This window comes from Gordionus sp. m RMFG-2023, chromosome 1 (assembly GCF_954871325.1).
Source record: "Gordionus sp. m RMFG-2023 chromosome 1, tfGorSpeb1-WG-v2, whole genome shotgun sequence".
Lineage (NCBI taxonomy): Eukaryota > Metazoa > Nematomorpha > Gordioida > Chordodea > Parachordodidae > Gordionus > Gordionus sp. m RMFG-2023.
The window spans coordinates 24,818,136-24,842,424 of record NC_088775.1 but is presented as its reverse complement, the minus strand read 5'-3'; the positions used below and the strand labels follow the sequence as shown (position 1 = coordinate 24,842,424).

Below are 24,289 nucleotides of genomic sequence, written 5' to 3'. Positions count from 1 at the left end.
GATTATTTTGCAATTAATCTCTTTAAATCGGTATACCAACCAGGAACATAAAACCCCTCATTTTCAAACGTTATAACTTAACCAAATATAATTGAGCTTTAATTTATTTATTATGTTACTTTATCATCTAATCAGTGCTATAGTCCTAAAATTTGCGGCGGGGCGTGCTATTACTCTAAAATAATATTAGGGCACGCTAAATTTGGCAAAAAATTTGAGCGATTTTTTTTAACAAGAATTAGAGACAAAAATTTTTTATAAAGCATTTTATATAAAACAGTATATATATTATATAAAATGGCTATTTAGAAAGTTATATAAAAATTAAAATATATTGCATAAAAAATGACCTAATTTTTTAGAATTTCATAATAATATATAAGTAATTTATTATCATATGCATAAATAGGAATACCCTGAATGGTTATCGTAAGCTATCTCTGTGACTTGTTCAGGGCACCCACCCCCCCTACCTCAAAAAAATTTTTTTTTTAGGCCTCAAAACCTGGCCCTTTAAAAAATCTTTGGGTACGAAATTTAAAAAAAATTATTTAGTTAATAAATTTTAATTCATCATTAACGTATAACTAAATGAAAATACAAAAAAAAATTTAGAAAAATATTATTTCTTTAATTTATACAATTAATACAAAGTTGAGAAAACCTGAGCATTATTATTCGTTATATTTCCTAGATAATGTAAGCAACTTAATGAATTAAATAGTTATCGATTATATTAAGATAGGCATATGATATGCAAACATCGTGTCTAGCCGAGGATTACAAACCCTGTTTCAAAAAAAATTAGTAAAAAATGCCTTATATACATTGCTACAACCACAAGTTGAACCTTGTGGTTCAAAATTGGTATAACAATATTGTTATCATTTCTTATTTTTTAATTTATCTAATCGCTTTAACGTATCCTATATATATACAGGCATACTCTTAATAAACCTTTAGACCAGAAGTGGACTGGCCATTTAGAAACATCTCGTATCATTTATAAGAATTTTGAAGCTATTGGTGAAGTATTATTATACTTTTCTAATAGAATTCGAAACTCAGAGATTTTCACTCATGATTCAGCCGAAACCTCTAGTCTTTTATCTCATGCATTAATATAAATTACATTATATTGGCCATTTTAATTTATGAGATATTAATATAGATCCATTAAATAAGTATCTATAGTCAGTTGGTACTAATATTATGAATGCCAGTAGAGCCACTAGGTGGGGTGAGGAATGCAGGAAAAAACTTGTAATTTTAGATGTTAGCTAAAAAATAAGGTAATTTTGAAAATAATTTAAAATTTTTTTTAAGCCTTCTGAGATTGTAAAGGCTAATGACGCCCCTGGTGGATGCTAAAAATGGTATTAAACACTTAATGTACTAAAAAATATAATAAATGATAATTCTTCTGATTTGATAAGAATTAAGGCTGAGAAACTTATATAAAATATAATCTCATCCCTCAAAAATCATCAAGGGTACATAAAAACTCTACAAATCTTCAAGATTTTTTAATCGATATCAAACTGCAATTTAGGTGAAAAGGACTTCAATTGGAGTTCTTTAGAATTATTATAAAATTTTGGATTACTTTGTAGATCGTTTTAGGTAGATTTACAGAAGATGATTATAATCTTCTTTCATGTTTTGTCCCCCCTTGGCCCTGATTATTTTTATCAGATAAAATGAGCCCATTAGAATCATTAACATTAAATATGGAAATGTTACTTTACATCATGAAATGAAAATAGCATAAGGATTATTAGCTGCAGAAGTTATAGAAACATCGTAAATATTATGTATAAAAAAAATATCAACTTTCATTTAAATAATTGTATAAATGTTATTTCAGCATCATCATGCATCAATGGCTATTTTTAGATCTCATTCTCTATACTAGAAAGAGTTCTATCGATCACTAGAGAATTGATGAAAGATTGATGTAAACAAAATTTAATATTAATGGGTTATGGGAAAAAAAATATTACAGAATTTAGTTTTTAATTAATTTATGTTTAAATATAAAAATCATCGCTTACAAATTTTTAATCGGAATTGTGTTAATACCAGGGTTGGCAAGTGGGTCAATTGACCATTCAAATTCAGTCAATTAACCGGTGAGTATTTGATACGGTCAAATACTCTAAAAAACTTAAAGGAAAAATAAATTAGTTTAAAAAAGGGAAAAACGATGTAAATACATGTGATCACAATGTTTGCTTATTTTTTGTGTCCACAATATCAAGAGGAGAACTCACTAATAGTGAAATTAATGTATGTGATATAATTCAAGAATTAGCTATTTTACAAGGTAGTGATGACCAAAATATTTTAAGTGTTATAATTAATTTCAGAAGCAAAAACAGCATGTTTAATATAGCAAATTATGTGGAAAGTAGTAATTTCCAGAAACAATTAATTCCGACCTCTAGTTAATAGATTAAACTTTGTCCACCCTGCCCATTAAGAGACTAACAATTCCTAGTTCTACTTCTTTAGAAAGAAATAGGTCGATTTGGGTTAATATTCTTATAAAATAGAAATTGATTGAAGATCTAAGACATCAGGAAAATTGATAAAAAAATATTAAAGAAAATGATAATATTGAATATGAATCAGAACAAAACTCTGCTACAGATAGCTACACGTTAGTTACTGAATGACAATGAATTTAAAAAATTAATAATATAGATTCATTTTACTATTATATTCAAAATAAAGTTAATATTAACTTAAAAAAAGATATATTTGAATTTGACCACATTTGACCGGTAAAATATCGGTCAATTGACCGAAACGTATTTGACCGGTCAAATGCACAACCCTGGTTAATACAATTTTGAAACTCTTTGAAATCCTGGGGAATTTAAATTTCATTAATCTATTCCCTCATTTCATTTATTTTGAGATCCACATCGAGATAAAGTCGGAATTGTTTAATTCCCCCCCTCCCTTAATGGATGTGAGGTCTGCTAGCCAGGTATCTTTTTTAAATATTCCACATCAGATAAGATAGTTAAAATTGTATTATATAATATACTATCTTAATACTAAAATTATCAAAATTAGCATCCATTAACCAATTTTTGTATATTGGGCAGTAAAGAATTGATTTTCGTTGATATCAGAGTACCTTCTATTTCCCTATAACTTCTTGAGATATTTTTATATGTTCTTTAAAAATTGTCGACTGAAAATTAGATTATTCTATCCACTTTTTTTGCAATTTTACAGGAGTGCAATTTTTAAAATTAAGTTTCTATTGTTTTCAATATGATGGTAAAACTTATATTGGCTCATTTGTAATAAATTAGTATTTTATTTATATTTTAAAAAAAACACGATGAATAATTTATTTTATGTGATTTTAAAATATACAATAAAATATGGTATTCTTATAGTTTAATCTATGGTATTGTTAATTTTTCAAGTAACGAGTAATGCGTTACTTTCTGAATAACCAGTAACGCGCGTTCCTTCTTTCACAAGATAACGAGTTCCTTTTTTTGATGCAACGAGTAACACAGTTCTTTTTTGAAATAACGTTTGCAGCATTATAAAAAAACTAGTTGAATTACAATTGGTACTATGTAATAATACTACAATTAAATTTATTGAAGTTGATCATCAATAGCACCACTTTTGGTGGCATAAAAAACTATTTATTGCACCAGAACGAAAAATCAAAAACAGTCTATGCGAAATCAAAAACTGCTGAAATTTTTAAAGTTATACATTTTAAAATTTTTATTTGCATAATCTTCTTCTTACCACCCATTTTATCAAATAAAAATAATATTTTTCAAAAAATTACATATTTGGCATCATAAAAATATATTTCTCAGAATGTAGTAAATTATTTTTTAAAATTTAGCCAAAATGAGACAACTATAAGGAATATCAGCTTGATAGAAAAATAGCATCAAAATGATTAAAACAAAATACAACATAATACCGCTGAAAAGTTAATATGGCTAAGCTATTTGGGGTGTTTTTCTAATTCATATGGTTTTGCTAAACTTAAATTTTTAAAATAAATCTTATTTATTAATAATACCTGATATCATTCTTGGATTTCTAACCAGAAGAATGATTCAAATGTTCAAAAAATGTATAAATAGATTTTGGCAACAAATTTTTTAAAATAATATATTTTAAACCGAATAAGAGTATACTTTGACTTTATTTAACATTTTGTTGTCAAATAAACGATGATATCATTTTATGCAAACAGAAAATACAAATATACAACCATTAAAGAATTTAAATCAGTGTCTCAATTTCTTTTCCTGATTCTTTCCTTTATTTCTTCGATCATTTTTGCATCTTTATCATGATCCCTCTCTATATTCGACCTAATATCTGTAGTTCGATAATTAGTTTCTTTTTCTTGATTGACGCGATGCAAATCTCCATAATCGATTTTGGAAGAGGGGAGAATTTGGGTGGGGTCAGTTACGAATGTTTTTGGCACCGGACCTAACCCAGCTTGTTTAAACTTGAATGCGTCCATTTTTATCCGGTCCTCGATTTCGCTCAATATTTTGTTGTTTTCCATGGCTTTTTTTGTATTTTTTTGAGAAAATATTATTTTAAATAAAATAACTCGTATTATAATGTATAAAATTGGTTTGAATAATAAAATAAAATATTCATTTCTCTTTACTACCATACTCCTAAAAAATAAACGTGTTTTAGTTTAAAAAAAACTTACAGTCTTTAAATTTCATTTTCAACGTTTTATTGTCAGGAGCTGGAGGAGGCTTAGCCCTTTCTATGCCAAAGTAAGGCCTAACACCTGGCAATCTGAGGAAGCCCACCTGGAGCAAACTCAAAAAATTGTTGGTACACCAATAGCATAGGATAGCCTAATTAATATATAAATAATTCCAAATTTAACTTAAATTAAATATAATAAGAAAAATTTCCATTTTATTAGGTGGGCTAGTGGGGTCGGGTCAATATATAAAATATGAGCGGAGGCCCGGTGACGGATTAATATTTAAAAAACTTGTAAAACTATCATTATTAATTTTATAAAAATGATATATTTTTGAAATTATATAAAAAATAAAGTAAATATACCGCTGGAAAATTGAGAGTGAAGAAAAAAACCACAACAGGCATTCCCCTCATAACGTATTTCATGACAGGCATCATATTTGCTCTCATTCCACTTTCAACTCCGAACTGAATGTATTAAATAAATGGAAGTAGATACTTTTGTGCGATAAAATTATGAATTATCTATCTATTTAAATGTTTAGAAATTTCTTTGAAAAGCCAAAATTAACTAATTATAAATTAAATAATCTAAAAATTTTAATTAATTATTTGTATAATAGTAAAAATTCATTAATGTTTAATTTTGTTTCTTAAGATTTACAAAAAATTTGAATGTTATATTTCAGGAAAACGACATTATTTGATAGGTCGGTTGATCAATCGAGCTCAAAAAAAATTATATAAACTTTATCTCCTCTAATTTTTTTGTAAAAAAATTTTGTAGGTAAATTTTTGACTTTTTATCATAAAAATTTTTCGGTATGAAATCATAAATTTTTGTAAAAAATTCTTTAATCTTCTTTAAAAAATCTTCAATTATTATAGACTTTGCCCAAAATTTTGATGAAGGAAGGAAGAAATCTCCAAATGCTCATGGTTCCAACTTGTACATCTATTCAGCTAAGACGTTTATAATAAAGGTTTTATATTTAAGAGCTAATTGCTTGCGAACTTTGATTTCTAATTATTAATAATATATTTTGCAATTTTTTTAATGAAAATTTTGATGTAACTTTATTCTTTTTTAATCGTATTCTTAGAGGATAATAAATTATAAGGTAAACACAAAAAATATTGAATAAAACCTCGAGGGTGAGAAATAAAGTGGAACATGTGATGATAGGAAGCAAGTAATAAGGATCCGCGAGCGTCAAATCAGTGAACCAAAAAAGACCGCCGGTTTGCATACTTTCAATAGGCGCGTTGGCCATACTTCTTAGACCCCAAAAGAAAGATAAAAATATGGGTGCCTTTTGAGAATTTTTTTCAAATATTTAATTCAAAATTTAAGACTAATACCACCTTATTATTCAAAATATGTTTATAAAATAGCTAAATGTAAGCATAGTCGACTCACCTCACCGCGGCAGATAAATTTGAAACCAGCTACAAAGCCATCGATTTTTCTTATAATGGTCGCACGGCTTAAAATTTACATCTATCATTCATTCACATATTATTAATATTTAATATAAACATATTCATTCGCTTCAGAATTTTAAATGCATACAGATACATGCCCTAATAAGATATCTAGATATTAATACTAATTTTTTAGAATACATTTGAAATACAATTTTTTTATAATCACGTAAGGTGTGCATTATATAAAAATAATCTAACAAGATAAATAAAGAAATCTAGTGTTTACTTGGAACAGAGGCATCATAAACGTTTTCAACGGTTTCACATCGTTATCTTTCAGCGTTTTCCTAAGCAAAAGGCTCATCCGTAATACTTCGGGAAAAAAGGGAAGATAAAATAAATGTGATTTAGGTTGCAATCATAGTTTGAAACTGAAACCTTCTAAACAGCATCAAATTTAGGACCAATCTTATTTTCAAAATCTTAAGAATCAGAACCGAACCGAAAGTACTCTTTAAAAATTTTAAGAATCGTAATGAGAGCCTCTTAAGGTTTTAATTCTCAAAAAGAGGTTGATTGATTATGACAATAATAAACGGGGTTAGAGGTTGATTGGGTTTTGAAAAAAAAGTTAGTGTTAAATAATATAGCCTTCAATAACTCTCCAAGGAATGTCTCAATTTTCAAAAATAATTCAAGTTTTTATTTCAAAAACGGGTTTACACCGTTTCAAAAAGGTAAAGTTTTAACTAGCCATAAACGGATTTATTGGAGTGATCTCTAGAATTCAGTTGGATTGAAACTTAATATAGGGCCAGATCTCGACAAAATTATAAAATATTTTGCTTTTTTAATGTTTATAATAATTATAAATTACCCCCCAAAAAACAAAATTATTTATTTTTTTTCAACGCTCATAAGTTTTCAAATATCATACTTTTTCAACAGTCTAATAAAAAAAATCGGATAGGATATTTAAAAAATTATTGGAGCCGGTATTAAATATCGGATCGACACCGATATTTAACGTTTTCAATAAATATCGGATCGGTCGATATTTAAAACCCGATTCGATTCGATCCGATAATTTAATTGTTTTTTTGGTTATTTTATGATTGTTATAATTTTTAAAATAATTTCATAATAATAAATTAATAAAAGGAACTAAATGTTTACTGTAAAGGTTTAAAATACTTTTAAAATAACTAACGAGTCACTTTCGGCTAGTTTTGTTGAAAGGCTCGATTTAGCCAATTTTTAAAAACGGTTAACTCAAGATTTTGTCCTAAAGTAAATTATTCAAGCTTATTGGCCCTATTGATATATGATAAATGAGGTTTTGATTCAATATAGTGTCAATTATGAACCAAACCTTGTAAATTCATTATTACTATTTATTATTCTGATGTTATATTAATTTGATATTATATAAAGTAATTAAAAATAACATGTAAACTATGTAAAAATTAAAAACTATATTTAAACTATTTCAAAAAAATGATACACAAATATAAAAAAAACAAGATAAAAATAGCCATTCTCCTCTGGTGACGGCCATGAATCTTTAAATAATATAAAATTTCAAAACTAATTTTTTGTTTGATCAAAAGGGCTCTCGAGATTGTTGCTTTAGGGCTCTTATGGGCTGATTAGTTTGATTAGGGATTTTGCCTCTTTCCCAACTGATAAGTTTGTACCACGATGGATATAAATATATTGTTGTCGGCTAGATGTGAATATTTTTGGGTTCCGTTATGCATAATTGATGAATTATTAGATGAGGCGAAAATGTCTATATATGTAAAGCCCCCATACATGTTTTCCCCATATTCCATGGGGGGGGGGGCTAACGTGTGCCCATCAGGCAGCGAATTACGATGTGAAGGAACATCGGATTTGAATAATGAATTTTTGATTCTTTTATTAATTCTTTCGTGCCTTACATATATGTATCTGTTCAACGAGACAATGGAGTGGGTGTCTAGGTTAGAAATCAACCATTAATCTGCATCTTTTACAGTTGCAAGGTAGAAAAGCATTTCTTATTTAACAAAAGATATTTATTCAACATGCTTAGATAATCTTCTAATTATTCGTGGCCTGATTTATCCATTACCTATGAACGAAGGTTAGTATACTGCTGTGTGTCATTGCTCGAAAGTAGATAATCGATGAAGCATGACATGAGAGCAGCATTCCAATAATCCTTTTGTAAATGAAAAGGGTATACAATTAAACAAAACATTCAAAATTCATTGATATAATACATACTTAGTGTGAAAGTCGGGTATAGCATTGAACAGTTTCATGAATTTATGTATAAGCAACCTTACGATTTCAATAAATTAAAATGGCGAAATTTGTTCATTTCATGTCAAATTAAACACCATTCGACCGACCTCTTTCAATCATGATTTTCTTTATTTAACTTTATAAAAATGCGTCTAATTCATATTTTTATAATTTCGGGACGGGCTTGGGCCTAAATACAAATAAACACCACAAGATTTTAAAATAAATAAAATTTTCGGACCCCACTTGGACCGAAAAAATAATTTGCATGGCTCTAGTCCTGGTTCTAAAATCTGTGATTGCCACTCATGATCAAGAAAATCCATATTTTCTGCCGACCCCTTCGATAAAAATTTGTAGGCACGTTATATATATCCTAGTAATATCAAACAAGATTTTAGCTCATTAGCAATTATATTACCTGTGATAATGAAGATTAAAGGTACAAAAATCGGCTTTTTAGACCTTTACTGATTAAATAATTAGTTTTAAATTAATAGCTAAATTAGTTCAAATATTAATAACTGAAGGAATAATTGAAAATTATGGGGAAATAATCAAAATATTTTTTTTATAATATTGATAATCTTATGTCCATTTGAAAATTAAAATTTCGTATATCATGATGAGCTTAAATTTTTTTTATTCTTTCACTATCTTCTAATAATTTCTTCAATAGTTAGCACAGCTCTATAATTATTTTTAAAATGAAATATCTCGAATAATATATAAAAAACATATAGATTATGCTATATATGAACAGTTTAATGCAATAAAGGCTTTTTCTATCGCCAAAAATCATCATTTTAAGGCATAATTGATTGTAATATTATGGGTATTGAAATATTTTTTTTTAAAAAAAATCATTTGTGCTTACAATATGGCAAAAAAACCATATAAAAATTTTATAATTATTTTTTAAATATTCATGATATTACTCGTAAATTTTAATTCCTGAAATTATTTTAAACGATAAAAAAAGCCTAACGCCATCTATACATTTTTAATACATCATTGCCGATATTTTTTAAAATAATTACCTAGCCGCGCTAATTATTGAAATTAGAAAAATAGTAATTTAATAATTAAAAAAATAAAGCTCAATTATTTCTAAATACTAATTTTAAATTTTCAACTGGACATAAGGTGACCAATATTTAAAAAAATTTAATTCTGAGGTTTCACTCTTAATTATTTATTTATTAACATTAGAACTAATTTAGTATTTAATTAAAAACTAATTATTTATCATCAGTAAAAGGTTTAAAATCCGATTTTTGTACCTCTAATTCCCATTATCTCAGGTAATGTAATTGCTAATAAGCTAAAATTTTGTTTCAGATGATTTATTTAAAAAATCAACCGGCCTGATTTTGAGCGCCGACTTGAATGCTCTGCCAGGGTGTCTAATCAATAGGTATAATGGTTCATATACATGCAATAAAATTAAGCAACAACATCATTAATCACATATATATTAATGATATTATATATAATTTCAAAAACCGCTAGAATCGGTACTATAATTGTTAGGTTGTCATTCTTTTTAAAAAAGGTTAATCGTGGTTAGGTTCGATACCCTGCTTAGTAAGGCTCCGCCGATAATAAATATCGAATCGGGTCCGATATTTAATTTTAAAAAAGCAGAAATTCTATTTGGTTTTTATGATTAAAATTTTTATTTTATATTTTTAATTTCATAACAATAAATTAAGGAACCAAAAATCAATTTATTTGTCATGTTTAAAACATTAATTATTTTTAAAGATAGAGTAGCTAAAAATTGGATATTTTTTTAAAAAATATTATCTGCAACAAGAAAGTTTTTATATATCTAACGAGCCACATTAAGCTAATTTTGTTGAATGGCTAATTCAAGATTTTAGCCAAAAATAAATCTTAGAAACTTTCCCTTGACAAAAAAATTTGAAGTTCTATTGGCAAAATTTCTATGATTAAGAAATAATACTTTTTTGCGAAAATCTTGAGCCGTTAATATCACCCATATTTTAAATACATTTGGTGAATAAAAAACAAAATAAGCTTAATCATTCGTGAATTTCAATTGAGAATATTAATTTTTTTAAGATATTGATTCAAAGAGAGATGGTAAATAAAAACAATATAACAATCGGTTATCGTATTGGTGAAAAATTATGAATCGATACAGCACTAATCCTTATGGCTTTTCTATTGCAATTGAATTTAATATTTAGCATATAAAGTTTTTTTTATCAAGTTACACAGGTAGAAAAAGATCAACTATTATATTTTTTAAATAATAAAACCTTGTGATTTAGCCCGATATCATATTAGGGACATTTAAGCTTTCATATTAGTCGAAACAAAATAGCATATGTTTTTGTTCATCCGTGATGAAAGTCTCGGATCAAATTGACCCAGATAAGCAAGCGAGATATAAAAAACTTTCTGACCTTCGCCTTGATCCCCGTTCCTTCTGGCTTCGAAAATCTGAGTCTGATACTTTTGTATGGAAGGCATGGCATTGCTCATTCTAGTGGTGTATCTCTGAGATTTGATAACGATGGGGAACAACAAGAACCTAATTATGCAAGTGGCTTTTGTAAAAAATATTTTAATTTTATATAATTATAAGATAGTTTTTTGAGTAAAATAAATATATTTATAATACATTGCCATTTCAGTATACTGAATTCAATAAGAGATTTTGGGGTGATTTAGATTTAATTGTAGTTTTTGTTTCAAAAAATAATTTATTATAATGATGTCTATTTTGGTTAATATTTAGTTAAGCAAATAATCAAATAATTGGCAAAATTTCTCCAGATGACATATTTTTTTTTAAATCTTAAATTGATGAATAGTATTTCTATTTATAATATATTTTTAAAATTATATAATGTATATTAATATAACTTTATTAGTAATTTAATTAAAAAATTTAGAAATAATATTAAGTTTAGGTTGCAGAGATTATTTTTATTATTCCTATTTTTTTAGTATATTTTATTCATCATTTAATGATTGTATTGTATAATTAAATAAAATATGCTAATATAAAATAAATTATGTAAAATAAGCTAAATAAAAATATATATAACTAACTCTCAAAACTTAATTTTTTATCCAAAATTTTGCAAAAAAAGATTGATTATTATAGTGATGATGTTAGTGTCTTAACTCTTAAGTAAAAAATATATAAATATACGATTCAAAAAATAAGGGTTGTGATATCAAAATTTTGTCAACCATGGTTTCAAGACCTTACTTTGGCTTACTCGTCTACTTTATATCCTATTGTGCAGATAGAACGTATAATTATATACAATATAATTTATAGTGTGCAAATTATTTTAAAGCTTACAATTAGGATATGTCAATTTCCTAGATGAAAAAGGCCGGACAACTTGTACAATGTTATTTTACTGGTCAGATCGGACAAAATAAAATCCATGCTCTAATAATTGTATTTTATGTCATGAATATTGAATTCTCTAACTTATTTATTCTCAAAATTATGAAAAGGATAGATCGTATATATTTTATATAAACCTAAAATAACTTAATCTTAGTATTAAAATATTCCCTTAATAAATAATTAATTACCCAATTCAAATAATAGATATCATTGTTCAATTTGAAGGTTTATTTTCGAATTATAATTTTTTTATAAAAAAAACCTTGTGATTTATTAAAAAATTTTAGAGTTGTTAAAAGATACTTTGTAAATGAACTAGGTAGAGATAGATCGCCTAAAAATGGATCTAGATAGATACATGGTCTGAAAACGTATCTAGATACATATATAATTTTTAACATACTTATATACAGTGTTAATGTTTATTATGAGAGCATAAAATATGTAAACAACATTTTTATATTTTGTTCTCATTTAATTCAAACTCCATATAAAAAAATGTCAATATACCCCAATTTTTATCGTTCTTTCGGACAAATTCTTATAATAAAGTTATTAAAAAAAAATGAGGATTTATTTTAAAAAATTTACATTAAGCTTATAATTTATTTTTTAAAAGTTGCTTGAAATAATTGTGTGCATCAATGCTATTGTTTATAATAATTAATGGGCGTCATGGTTAAGCAAGGATTTATATATTCTTTTACATGATAAAAAATATCCTTCATAATCTTGTCTATAGATTTAAATGGGAAAAAATAATATTTTAATGAATATATATATATTTTTTTATTATATATTTATTTAAATTATATGGTCATACAAAATAAAATGAATTTTTCATTCAAATATTTTTATTTTAAGATAAAAAGCATTAAATTATACTATATCAAAATGTTTCTTAAAATAGATACACATATTTCTAAGATAGGAAGATACATATATTTATAAAAGTGTATTTAGATATTTTAACAACTCAAATTTGAAGTAGTTTTAACTAAGGTTGAAAATAAAAAAACAGAACAAATATTACAAAAAACATAAAATTTGGTAAAAAAAAATTTTTTAAAAACGAGAAAAAAATAAACAAACTAGAGGTCTGCGATGGGAGGGTTTTTGATGGGCGAGCAGGCTAAAAAAATTAAAGAACGAGCGGGAGGGTTAAAAAAATTTAAATAATAAGCGGACGGGTTAAAAAATATTCAACTTTTATTTGTTATTTAAAAATTTTGAGTACTTTTTATAAACAAATTTTAAATAAACTTTTGGATTTAAAGATTAGTTTTATAAAACTTTTTTCTTAAAAATTACTTTCTTGTAAATGTTGAATTTACTTTTTTAATAATAATGCATATACATAGCATAATTAATATTTATACCAGGGATGTGAACCCTTAGACAAAAAAAAGGGTCCAAGTCCGGGTATAGGAATAAATTTGAAAATGACCTGTGTTTGGGGTTTGGGTTCAGGGAACATAAATAAGATTTTTTTTTCATTAATTTATTATTATACTTCAATATATACATATTCATAATTTACAACAGAGTTGTTAAAGTAGCGAGCTACTGAACGCGCTAACTTTTTTGGTAGCTATAGCTAATAGCGGCTACTTTTTTTGTAATTATTTAATTTTTTAGCGCGCTACATTTTTTGTTTTTGAAAGTAGCTAAGTAGCCCGCTAGCTACTTTTAAAAAATATAATGAAGGTAAGTATAAACATGAAAATTTAAATATATCATAATTAATTATAATTTTTAGGATTTATTATTTAATTTTGAAATGGAAATATATTTTCAATTTGTAATTTGTATTTTCATTTGTATTATAAACCTAAATCACGGGTTAATAATTTAAAATGTCATCGCCTATGGATATCCAAATCGTTGAAAGTGATTCAGACAATGATATTAATAAAATGGAAAATACCAGGGAAATAAATGTTCTTAATAGCTATAATACAAATTTCCCATTCCCTAGATTTGATTCTAAATAAATATAAAACCAAAACTGGTTTCAAATTTATTTGTTTAAAATGTAAAAAAAAATATTTCCTCAAATCAATCCAGTTATAACCTCAAGAAACACCAAAAGGTAAATTTTCATTATTACGTGTTTATTTTATAAGACTGATCATACCAATTAGTGTTGTTAAACGGCTCGTTTTGAGCCGATTTTTAAAAACGGCTAACTCAATATTTTATCCAGAAAAATATTACGTAAGCCTGAATATTTTGCTTAAAGAAGGAACAAAGGTCTTTACATATATAATCGAAATCTTGAGGCTTAGGCAATATTTTTCTGGCTAAAATATTGAGTTAGCCGTTTTAAAAAATCGGCTCAAAACGAGCCGTTTAACAACACTAATACCAATAGCTTTAAGGAAATGGGGAAACATTAAAATAATTTTGGTATAGGCGATTCTACATCCAAAAAGACTAATTCAAATCAAACCAAATAAATTAATAATCCGAATGCCAATATTTCTCAGAAATTGGCTGATAAAGTTATTGTTGATTTTATAATTGATACAGCTCAGCCAATGTCCTTGGTTAATAATCCATCATTTACCATGATGATTAAAACTCTATCCTCTGGTATAACAATTTTATGTCGACAGACACTAATGAATAAAATGGCCGATAACTTCAAAGTAAGACGCTCTAATAGTAGAGTTATCAAAGACATATATATGCACCACGACAGATCGTTGGACACATAACACTAGGTAAAAACTTATAAAATGCAACAAATTACCATAAATATTTATTTTTATTACATAAATTTTTTTATAATCAAAACTAACTATATTTTAATATTTATAAATGTTGATTTTTATATATTTACTATATAATAACATTATAAGCAAAATAATTTGTTTCTAAATTTTTTTTTATAAAAAGTAGCTAAAGCTACTTTTGAAAAATAATAGCTAATAGCGAGCTACTTTTTTGACAAATTGCAATATCGGTAGCGCGCTAATTTTTTTGACAAATAGCGATAGCGCGTTACTTATAAAAGTAGCGATTAACAACTCTGATTTACAAATGAAAAATTTAAAAATGAAATAATTTATATTTTTAATCGCACAATCATAATATCTTTTCAAATATCATCCTTGATATTTCCACGTAAAGTAGACAATATATATTTCAAAGATAAAAATTTACGTTCTACCCTTACTTAAAATAGATAGTTATCTTTACAAAATTATTGTAATTATGTCGCCGGTACAGTCATGAAAATTCTAGATAAGATATATAATTTTGGATATATTGAAGAATTTTCTTTCCAGAATTTTAAAATATTTATATCCTAATTTATTCTCTTAACTTCTGAGAACTTTACTATTAAAGATGCAAAAGGCATTTTTTGATCTGATGATAATTTGATATTTTTTTCAACAAGATCATCAATGTTGCTATCATTATTATTATTATCACTACAACCAGTAAGTATTGTCGTAGCCTCCAATATATTGTAAATAATAGAGTTGCGTATGCCATAAATCCTTAAGATGGTCTTTAGCCATTTGTTTTTGCTCAATACTCAATAAAACTATCAAGGGTCTAAATATATAGAAGGGTATAACAACACTATTTATTTTGTTGCCTGAAATTTTCATGTTTTCTAATATTTCGTATAAAAAGGAATGTAAATTTTTCTAAATCTAATCCATATATGCCATAAAAATCAAATAAATATAATTGTTCGATTGTAATCTTAATATTTAAAGGAACTAATATACTAGTAAGATCCTTTATTTGGCACCAATCATCTTCCGACAAAATGACTTCACATGCTCCTATAATAAAATCATTACCAATCTTTCAAACTTAATAATCGCTTCAGCATCATACAAATTGAGGACCAAAGTGTTGTGCAAAAATATTATTATACAATTCACTTTAAAAATAATCAAAGTATTTCTTTAACGTAGCCTATTAAAAAATTTACATAATAAAATATTATTACCTACACTAATGATATCAATCTCTAAATAAAATGGAAGTCCAGGAAGAAAATTGAAAGAAAAACGCGAAGAATCAATGATTCCATAAAAAAAAGTTAAAAATTTATATTATTTTTTAAAAAAATATTTTTATATTAAAAATTTTTATGACACCTATAACCCTTGGACCCTCCACTTTTAAAAAGGGTCTGGGTTCAGCCAAAATATGAGGGTTCAGGATGATTCAGGGTCCGGGTTCATAATTATTGTTTATCTTTATTTACCTCCATTATTTTTTTCTTATACAATAACAAAACTGGCACATTGTTTTTCTTCGCCATCAGTGCTCGTTTGCAAATTATCAAGATTTGATGGTGTTGTAGTTTTGTAATATATATTTATAATGATATATGAAATGTCAATCAAAAGAGATCTTTTGAGTTTTGCGTTTTTTGTGAGGATTAATGTAAAGAAGATCACATGTTCTGTTGTTAATAGGGCATGCCATTTTGTTGATGGATTTCTGAAGGGTGGTTTGTTTGTATATGTATGTTAATTAGACCTGTGCGCCGATGTCTCAATCAACGGCGGCGGTTTTTTTAAATTTTTTATCGGCGTTCGGCGGCGCAATATTTATTTTAAAATTTTTTTTAATTAATTTAATTTATTAATCAATATATTTTTTAATGAATTTAATTCATAAATTAATGTATTACATTTTTTATAATTTATGTAGTCGATCTTTTCTAACACATTGCTAACATAGTTTAATTGATCTTAAATTATTTCCTGTCTCACTCCAATTTAAATTTATGTATTCTCTCATTCTCAGAAATAGACTAAGGAAATGTATTTTTATTTTTACTCAATCAGAGTCATATCAAGAACACATATAAGAAATATTCCATTGATTTTTATTATATTTAAAATAAATTTGGAATGCAGGCAAAATATGAAGTAATGAAATATAATAAGTCAGAATTCAGATTTAGCAAAATTATAATTGTCACGAATAAACAGTATTTTATCAAGATTTGTGGGACATAAAGAACTCCTTTTAGCATTGAGTATTAATTCAGTAATGGAAAAAAATTCGCTGAGTGTACTGGTTGCAGGTACGCAAAGAACCTTCCTAGCTAAATTAGCAAGCATAGGAAGTTCCAGTCGCTTTTTCTTCCAAAAGAGCAATGCATCCTCTTCTGGAATAATATTTTGGCTGAGCAAAATATGGCATTCTTGTTGAAGATTAGTAATATTGTTATAATCGTTAATAGGAAGGGAATGTTTTCGAGCTAATTTCGCTATATAAGAGCATGATGTACCATCCTCGACTTGAATTTTAGGTGAGCATTTCTATCATGCTCTAAAAGTTTTAAATGTCGTATTAGAAATTGCAATGATGTCATAAAATTTAAATAAATTTAAATATTGTGAAACAATATTGAGATTTTGAAATCTTAGATCAAGTAGTTGCTAATATCTAATGTTTAGAATATAATTTTATTAATAAAAATATAAAATAACTTGAAGTTCAGTGATCAGAAACCTAACAAGCTTTTTTTTAATATTTTCTTTTAAGCATATTATATCTGAGCAATCAAATTTATTGATTAGTATATGACCTTCTATTTCACTGAGAAATAATAACCCTAAGTTTATTGTAGATCCTTTTTGGGAGTAAAGAAATTCCATCGACTCTCGGAATGGATTTAATACTGCGTAAAGCTCATCTATCATAATCCTATTCATTATTAAAGAGTTTTAAAGATTGTTTTCCTATTTTATTTAGAACATTATTTATAGGAATTTTGTTTACACTGCGTACATTTACTAGCATAATTAGTATGATATGCCAGCGGGTAGGGCAATTAAATTTTAAAGTTTTTGCAATAGTTAGATTAGTTGGTGCAATGCCATTTCTATTATCCGACATATCAAAATGGTCATCAAGGTATGGATCAGAATCATCAATATCCAAGATATTACCTGTCTCATAAATTGACTGCAGACATTTACCATGTTCAGCCTCAATTTCACATTCCAAATCAGCTACTCGATATCCGAGGGCTGAAATAATTTCTCTAATTTTTTTTAATGAGAATATCAATCTTGGTAACTTTTTTTATGCCATCAACTGTAACCAAATTATGAAGTCCATGCCCTAAGCATAAATGATGCTCATAATCCCCTAATCTGACGCTTCTTTTGACATTGGCCCCAGCACCAGTTACCATTTGTATTATTTTGGCTTTTAAATGGAACTCCTCTTCAATACTATCAATCTCAGATAATATTGTTTCCCCAGTATGCTTCTGAGTCACATTTCTAGTTGAGGGTAAAATATTTTAAATCAAAATTTTCATCTAAATGTGATATAATTTCGACGCTTGAAATGATCGGTCCACAAATCAAAAGTGATAGAACAAAATTTTGGTCCAGAGTCAATCAAATTTAAAACATGCGCCTTTATAGATAAATAAACATCGTCTAGTGCACCCCGACTAATGGTTGTCCTATTTGGCAATTCTGACGAGGAATCAATTATCTTATATTTCTAATTGAACAATTTATTTTTTAATAATCATTTTATATAATTTTAAACCTTTAGAAAGTCTGTCCTTCCTTTATTGTTTATAGAATCAAATGGCATTAAATCTAAGCAGACATCAAAACATAATTTCGCCCTATTAGATTTCATATTTATTTTAAACATTAAAAAGATATTTAAAAACATTAAAATAGTTAGGGCTGGAATGAAACAAATTTTAAATTAGATATAGTTTTAACTTTCAAAATAAAGCTTTACATAATTAATTTAATAAATTGTATATTAAGTTTATAAATTAAAAGATATTTAAAACAAAATAATTAGAGCTGAAATGAAACAAATTATAAATTTGATTTAGTTTTAACTTTCTAAAATAAAGATTTAAAAAATTATATATTAAATAATACTTTAAAAAGAAATTTAAAAAACATCAAAATAATAAGGGCTGGAATGAAACAAATTATAAATTAGATTTAATGTTAGTATTGAAATTAAAATAATAATAATTTAATATATAAATATAATTAATATGCTTTCTAAAAATTACACACGCCGCGCCGCCGCCATAATAAAAATTGGCGGCGAGCTGGCTCGCGCCGCTGATCTCAATCGGCGGCTTTTCCGGCGTGAATAAAAAATACCAGCGGCGCACAGGTCTAATGTTAATACGTAAATATGAGTAAATATATTATACTTTTTTTAAAATTATGATTGTATAAATATGAACCAATGATAATAAACTGATTTTGGAATCTTTAATGTTAATATTATTAAATATGAGTGAACGTAAATAGATGGATAATAATTAAAAAAAGAACCTATTTTAAAAAGGAAAATTCTCAATTAAACAAAACTATAAAATCGGGTCTAATCTCCAATTTTGTTCAATATTGGGAGAAGAGAGACATTAGACATTTTAATTTATATTATATTATTATTCTTTAATCTTTTTTAGGCCATTTCAAGCCAGGATCTGGGTTTATAAACCTTTTAAAAAAAAATTGTGGACATAGGTACCACATATGGAAAATTGGATGTTGAAAAATATATTTCATGTTCCACAACAATTAGCAGACTTGTATGATCTTAAAAAAATAATTATTTCAGAAACTTGGTGAAATGATTAAAAATTCTATTTGCTCATGTAATACTGATATGTGGTGTGAGGATTTTACCAAAACCGATTACATCATAAATATTAGAAAAAAAGTTATCCATATTTCATAATTTCAAGAGGAAAAAAATTTTCGAGCCATAAAGAATTGTTAAAAAAAAATTTTTATATGTTTTTCAAGAATATTTTTCCAAGCGTATCTTTGTAATGGACTAAGGAGCAAATATTAAAAAAGAGCTGGAAGGGTAAATTTTTTATTAAATTTTATAAAATACATCAATTAGGAAGATGTATTAGATATTTATTTTTGAGAGATTCTGAATCGATATACTGTTAAATAAAAAATATTCATATTTAGAGATATATAATTTCTTTATATTTTTTTCAAATATTAGATTTAATAGGATAAATTATTCAGCATATATGTTGAACATAATACTTCGAAATGCATTCCAGCCAACTTTTATTTTGGAAAATGACCCTGAGTAATAATATTTTGGCAACTGCAAAATCGTTGGCAACTTATTTTAAACAAAGTGGCAATGTAAAACATCTTAGCAAGATGCCATAACAAAATATCGATATAAGATGGAATACAAAGCATTTATATAATGTATGATGAGATTATTTTGTTAACAATCTCATGAAAGATTGAAAAAATGGAATCAATGGAAAAGGAAGGTTTAAAAACACTAATGATTATATGGAGTCATATAAAGATGCAACTAATGCTCTTGAGGATGATTACAGGTCTACACTACATAACGTTCTTTAATGGTATAAAAATTAATATTTTTATGCATGTTTTTTTCTTTATTTATAAAAAAATTAGGTAATATAATCATATTCTCCATAGGCACAATCAAACAAATACGGATATAATGAAGAGAAAAACAAACTGCGAAAAAAAATAGATTTAATAAAGAGCTAAAAATTTTATAATTAAAAAATTTTAAATTCATATGCTCCTTAAAATTTTAACATTTTTAATACAAAAGTTCCGACAACTGAGGATATTGTCATTTAATGAAATAAAAAAACATTGAAAATATGTTGAAATGGATGAAAATCTGATTGAACAGTTTCCCCAAAAGCAAAGAGAAGACAATTAAATGGTATTAAATTATAAATGTAATGATAATTATTTGTTACTTACTAAATGCAATGTTTAAAATAAATTTCTTGTAAAAATTAAACCACAACAGATGGGAGGATGGGGTGTTACATAGGAGAGCAACTTACCTAATGACATATCAATATTTCAATTTTAATGTAAAGAGTTTGATTTGTATAATTTAACAAGATTTTAGGCTTACTGTTTAGTTTACAATTAATAAACAATTATTTAAATTTTAAATTTATTATTAATGGCTTCATATACTTAAAGAGCTCACTTGAGGAAGAGAATATCTTCAACGGATATCCTACTTTGGTGGAAACGACAGATAATTTTTTACCAAGATATGGTGGCCCAATATAAAAATGATATTTTAGAATATAGTCGTAATTATACCGTGTCAACAAAATACAAAATTACTTCCAACCAGCCTTTTGTCAGGGTATATATCAATTTCGCGGGACCAATAAAGGAACAATTTTGGTTACTCCTTACAGACAGTTTCTCTCAATGGGCAGAAATAGAACCAATTTCGGCTTAAAATGCTAATGGAGTTGCAAATATCTTAAAAAAATATTTGCTGGTTTTGGCTATCCTCGTAATATGGTCACAGATAACGGGCCTCCTTTTCAAGAAATGGAATTTTTGGTAACAGATTAAATCATGGGGAAATTTTCATATATTATTTTTTTTTAATATTTTTTTTTTATTTATTTTTTTTTAAATTTTTTATTGATTTTTTTTAGATTGTCTGGATTTTGGTAGAAATTTTTGAATGTTACCTTTTTCTTTCAATTGGCGTATTTTTAGATTTTTTTTTTGATAAATAAATATCGTGTGGATTTTGAAGGAAATTTTTTGATACAATTTTTAAATGATATAAATTTATATAGAACTATTTTTGTTTTTCCTTAAAAATATATATATATCTATATTATCATTGTATATATGTTATGTTTATTCAAATAAATTGATTAATTATTTAGTATACCTATTTTTATTAAATTCTTAAATATACTCTGTTTTTCTAAATTCTTAAATATACTTTTTTTTCTAAATTCTTAAATATACTCTTTTTTCCTAAATTCTTAAATATACTCTTTTTTCTAAATTATTAAATATACTCTTTTTTTCTAAATTCTTAAATATACTTAAGATTTTTTTTTGTTTTTCCTTAAAAATATATATATCTATATTATCATTGTATATATGTTATGTTTATTCACACAAATTGATTAATTATTTAGTATACCTATTTTTATTAAATTCTTAAATATACTCTGTTTTTCTAAATTCTTAAATATACTTTTTTTTCTAAATTCTTAAATATACTCTTTTTTTCTAAATTCTTAAATATACTCTTTTTTTCTAAATTCTTAAATATACTTAAGATTTTTTTTAAATTTAAAAAAAAATAATAAATAAAAAATTTTTAAAAAAATAAATAAAAAAAAAATATTAAAAAAAAATAAATAAAATATAATATATGAAAATTTCCCCATGATTTAATCTGTTACCGAATTTTTAAATTGGTGCAAAAGTTACAACATAATACACGTTCCAATGGGGAAGTTGGGAGATTAATATAAACGTTTAAAAATGATATGCAAAAGAATTCAAAAACAATATAAAAGAATTTCTATCCGTGTATCACTATGTTCTACACGCAGCAATTAAAATGGAAGTTTTTAGGACCAACACTTGAAGTGTTTAAAAATAACTTAGAATTGAGGAACTAAAAACGTTTCAAGATAATGATAATGTATGGATAAAGAATTTTTGAGACCAAAGAAACAACATAGTTGGATATTTTGAAAAATTATAGAACATGTGAGTCCAACAAAATAACTTGTATAATGGTTTTGAGGGATAGAAAAAATATTAAATCACTTACAATTAAACTAACCAGGAAAAAATAAGGGAAAAGTGTGTTGAGCTTCCTACAGAAAATCAATTGCCTACAATTGATGAACATCATTCTGAACTAAAAGAAAATTCTTCATGTTACCCGGTGAGAATCTGAAGACCATCAGAAAGATTTTCTGCAGGAGAAGGATGTTATATCTGAAAATGTATAGATTATTTTAATATTCGTTTTTCATGTTTGAATCATAAATGAACATTATCAATTGAACAATTTTTTATCATTTTGAATAAAAAAATTAACATTACAATAGTTATTTTCTTAATTCAAAATAATAATGATTTAATTTATATTATTTTTAAGTCATAATTTAACACCCCCCCCCCCATTTATCAACAAGTTAAATAACTTGGACATATAATTTGGCAAACTCAAAGGAATTCAATAATTCATGTTAAATTACAAACATATATCAGATAATAGAAGAAATAAGAAATATCTATGTTCAATACATAAACAGCTGGCATGGAAGGAACATTAAATTATTAGCAGATATAGAAATAATCTGGAAAATATCTCAATTGTGAAAAATCAGAAAGATTTCATTAATTTCTTAGAAATTTATGACCATCTCACCAATATCTGCTAATGCATATCTACGAGGAAATTAATCTTTGATTAACATTCAAACCAAAGCTTTTAACTTAATAATAATATTATGTAATTAAACCATTTATGAAATAACTTAAAACATAAATCTAGTGAGAGTAAAGTGTATCTGTTTATTTAATTATCCTTATTTTTTCTTGTACCTTGCATTTATTTTTTACAAATTTATACCGTCACATGAGCAGGTTCTAGTTTAACCCTTTATATAATATACCAGTTATAAGGTTTGTTGTCATCCTTGAGAAAAAAAGTAGCATAGGAATGAGTCTTGCATATTTGGCATTTGTTACCACAAGGGCAGGTCATGAACCATTTCATAATTTGGTAAAAATATAATTTTATGCCCAACCCCCTCCAAATTTAAGTAATAGATATTTATAATGTTGAGAATTATAGAACAAAGCAGATAAATAGAAATACAAAAATATTTAAGTTAAATTACTTGTTACAATAGCAGCCCACCATGGAAGTTCCAAATTGGCATGCAAATATTCCAATGCTTGCTGTAATAATCCTGGTGGGTACATACTCCCTAAACCATAACTCTGTAAAGAGGGTTCCCCTAGAGCATTTAGAGAAGGCTCTAAATTAATATAATCAATTATATTATGATTATTAGCATCAATTAATCCCGGCTGTTCAGCCTCAAATTCTGAAACAATTTTATGATTGATAGATTCCGCCTCATCTTTCAATATAACATGATTTTTATAGAATTCTGTATTCTCAATATTAGATTTGGGTATAAATGATTGTTGAGCACTCTAACACAATTGATAATTTTAAATAAGATATATAATGATACCGCCAAAATATCATTAGATTCAAATCTTTGAAATAAAACGAATGGTCTAAAAAATAGTGATAAATGACAAGTTCTACTATATATAATAAACTTATATAAGTGTTGCGAATTAAGTAAAGCATGTTTACTTGCAATAATATGCCATGCTTTAAGCATCGTATTAGTAACAATAATTTCGAATTGATTAGTAAAGGGAAAATTGACGTGTAAAGTGGGTCTTGACAGGGGGATAATTTATTAGGAGAAAAATCTAAATTGATTTATTGGCTATCGATAACTTATAAAAGTAAATTATTTTGCATCATTTTTAAATAAATTAAATTTATCTTATTAATAACCTAAATAAAAATAATAAACCTTTAAAT

The 24,289-nt window shown here is 26.0% G+C and overlaps 1 protein-coding gene across 1 annotated transcript; it reads right to left on the bottom strand.

The window, feature by feature from the left end:
* Positions 1 to 4,201: 4,201 nt before the first annotated feature.
* Positions 4,202 to 24,082, bottom strand: LOC135924799 (mitochondrial inner membrane protein OXA1L-like). Its single transcript, XM_065459945.1, has 9 exons — positions 24,016 to 24,082; positions 23,925 to 23,970; positions 23,562 to 23,883; positions 10,893 to 11,036; positions 6,452 to 6,537; positions 5,886 to 6,050; positions 5,101 to 5,205; positions 4,730 to 4,883; positions 4,202 to 4,575 (listed from the first exon to the last, which is right to left on the bottom strand). Exons 1-9 carry the CDS (start codon positions 24,078 to 24,080, stop codon positions 4,292 to 4,294), a joined length of 1,371 nt encoding a protein of 456 aa, XP_065316017.1. The 5' UTR covers positions 24,081 to 24,082; the 3' UTR covers positions 4,202 to 4,291.
* Positions 24,083 to 24,289: the final 207 nt, after the last annotated feature.

Excerpts from the sequence above, each read along its gene's own strand:
- LOC135924799 (XM_065459945.1), bottom strand. The coding sequence starts at position 24,080 with ATGCTTAAAGCATGGCATATTATTGCAAGTAAACATGCTTTACTTAAT. Across the intron at positions 5,206-5,885 it reads CTTTATTTCTCACCCTCGAG|TTCGGAGTTGAAAGTGGAAT; the intron begins GTTTTATTCAAT and ends TAATACATTCAG. Across the intron at positions 4,576-4,729 it reads GAAAATGAAATTTAAAGACT|CCATGGAAAACAACAAAATA; the intron begins GTAAGTTTTTTT and ends ATACAAAAAAAG.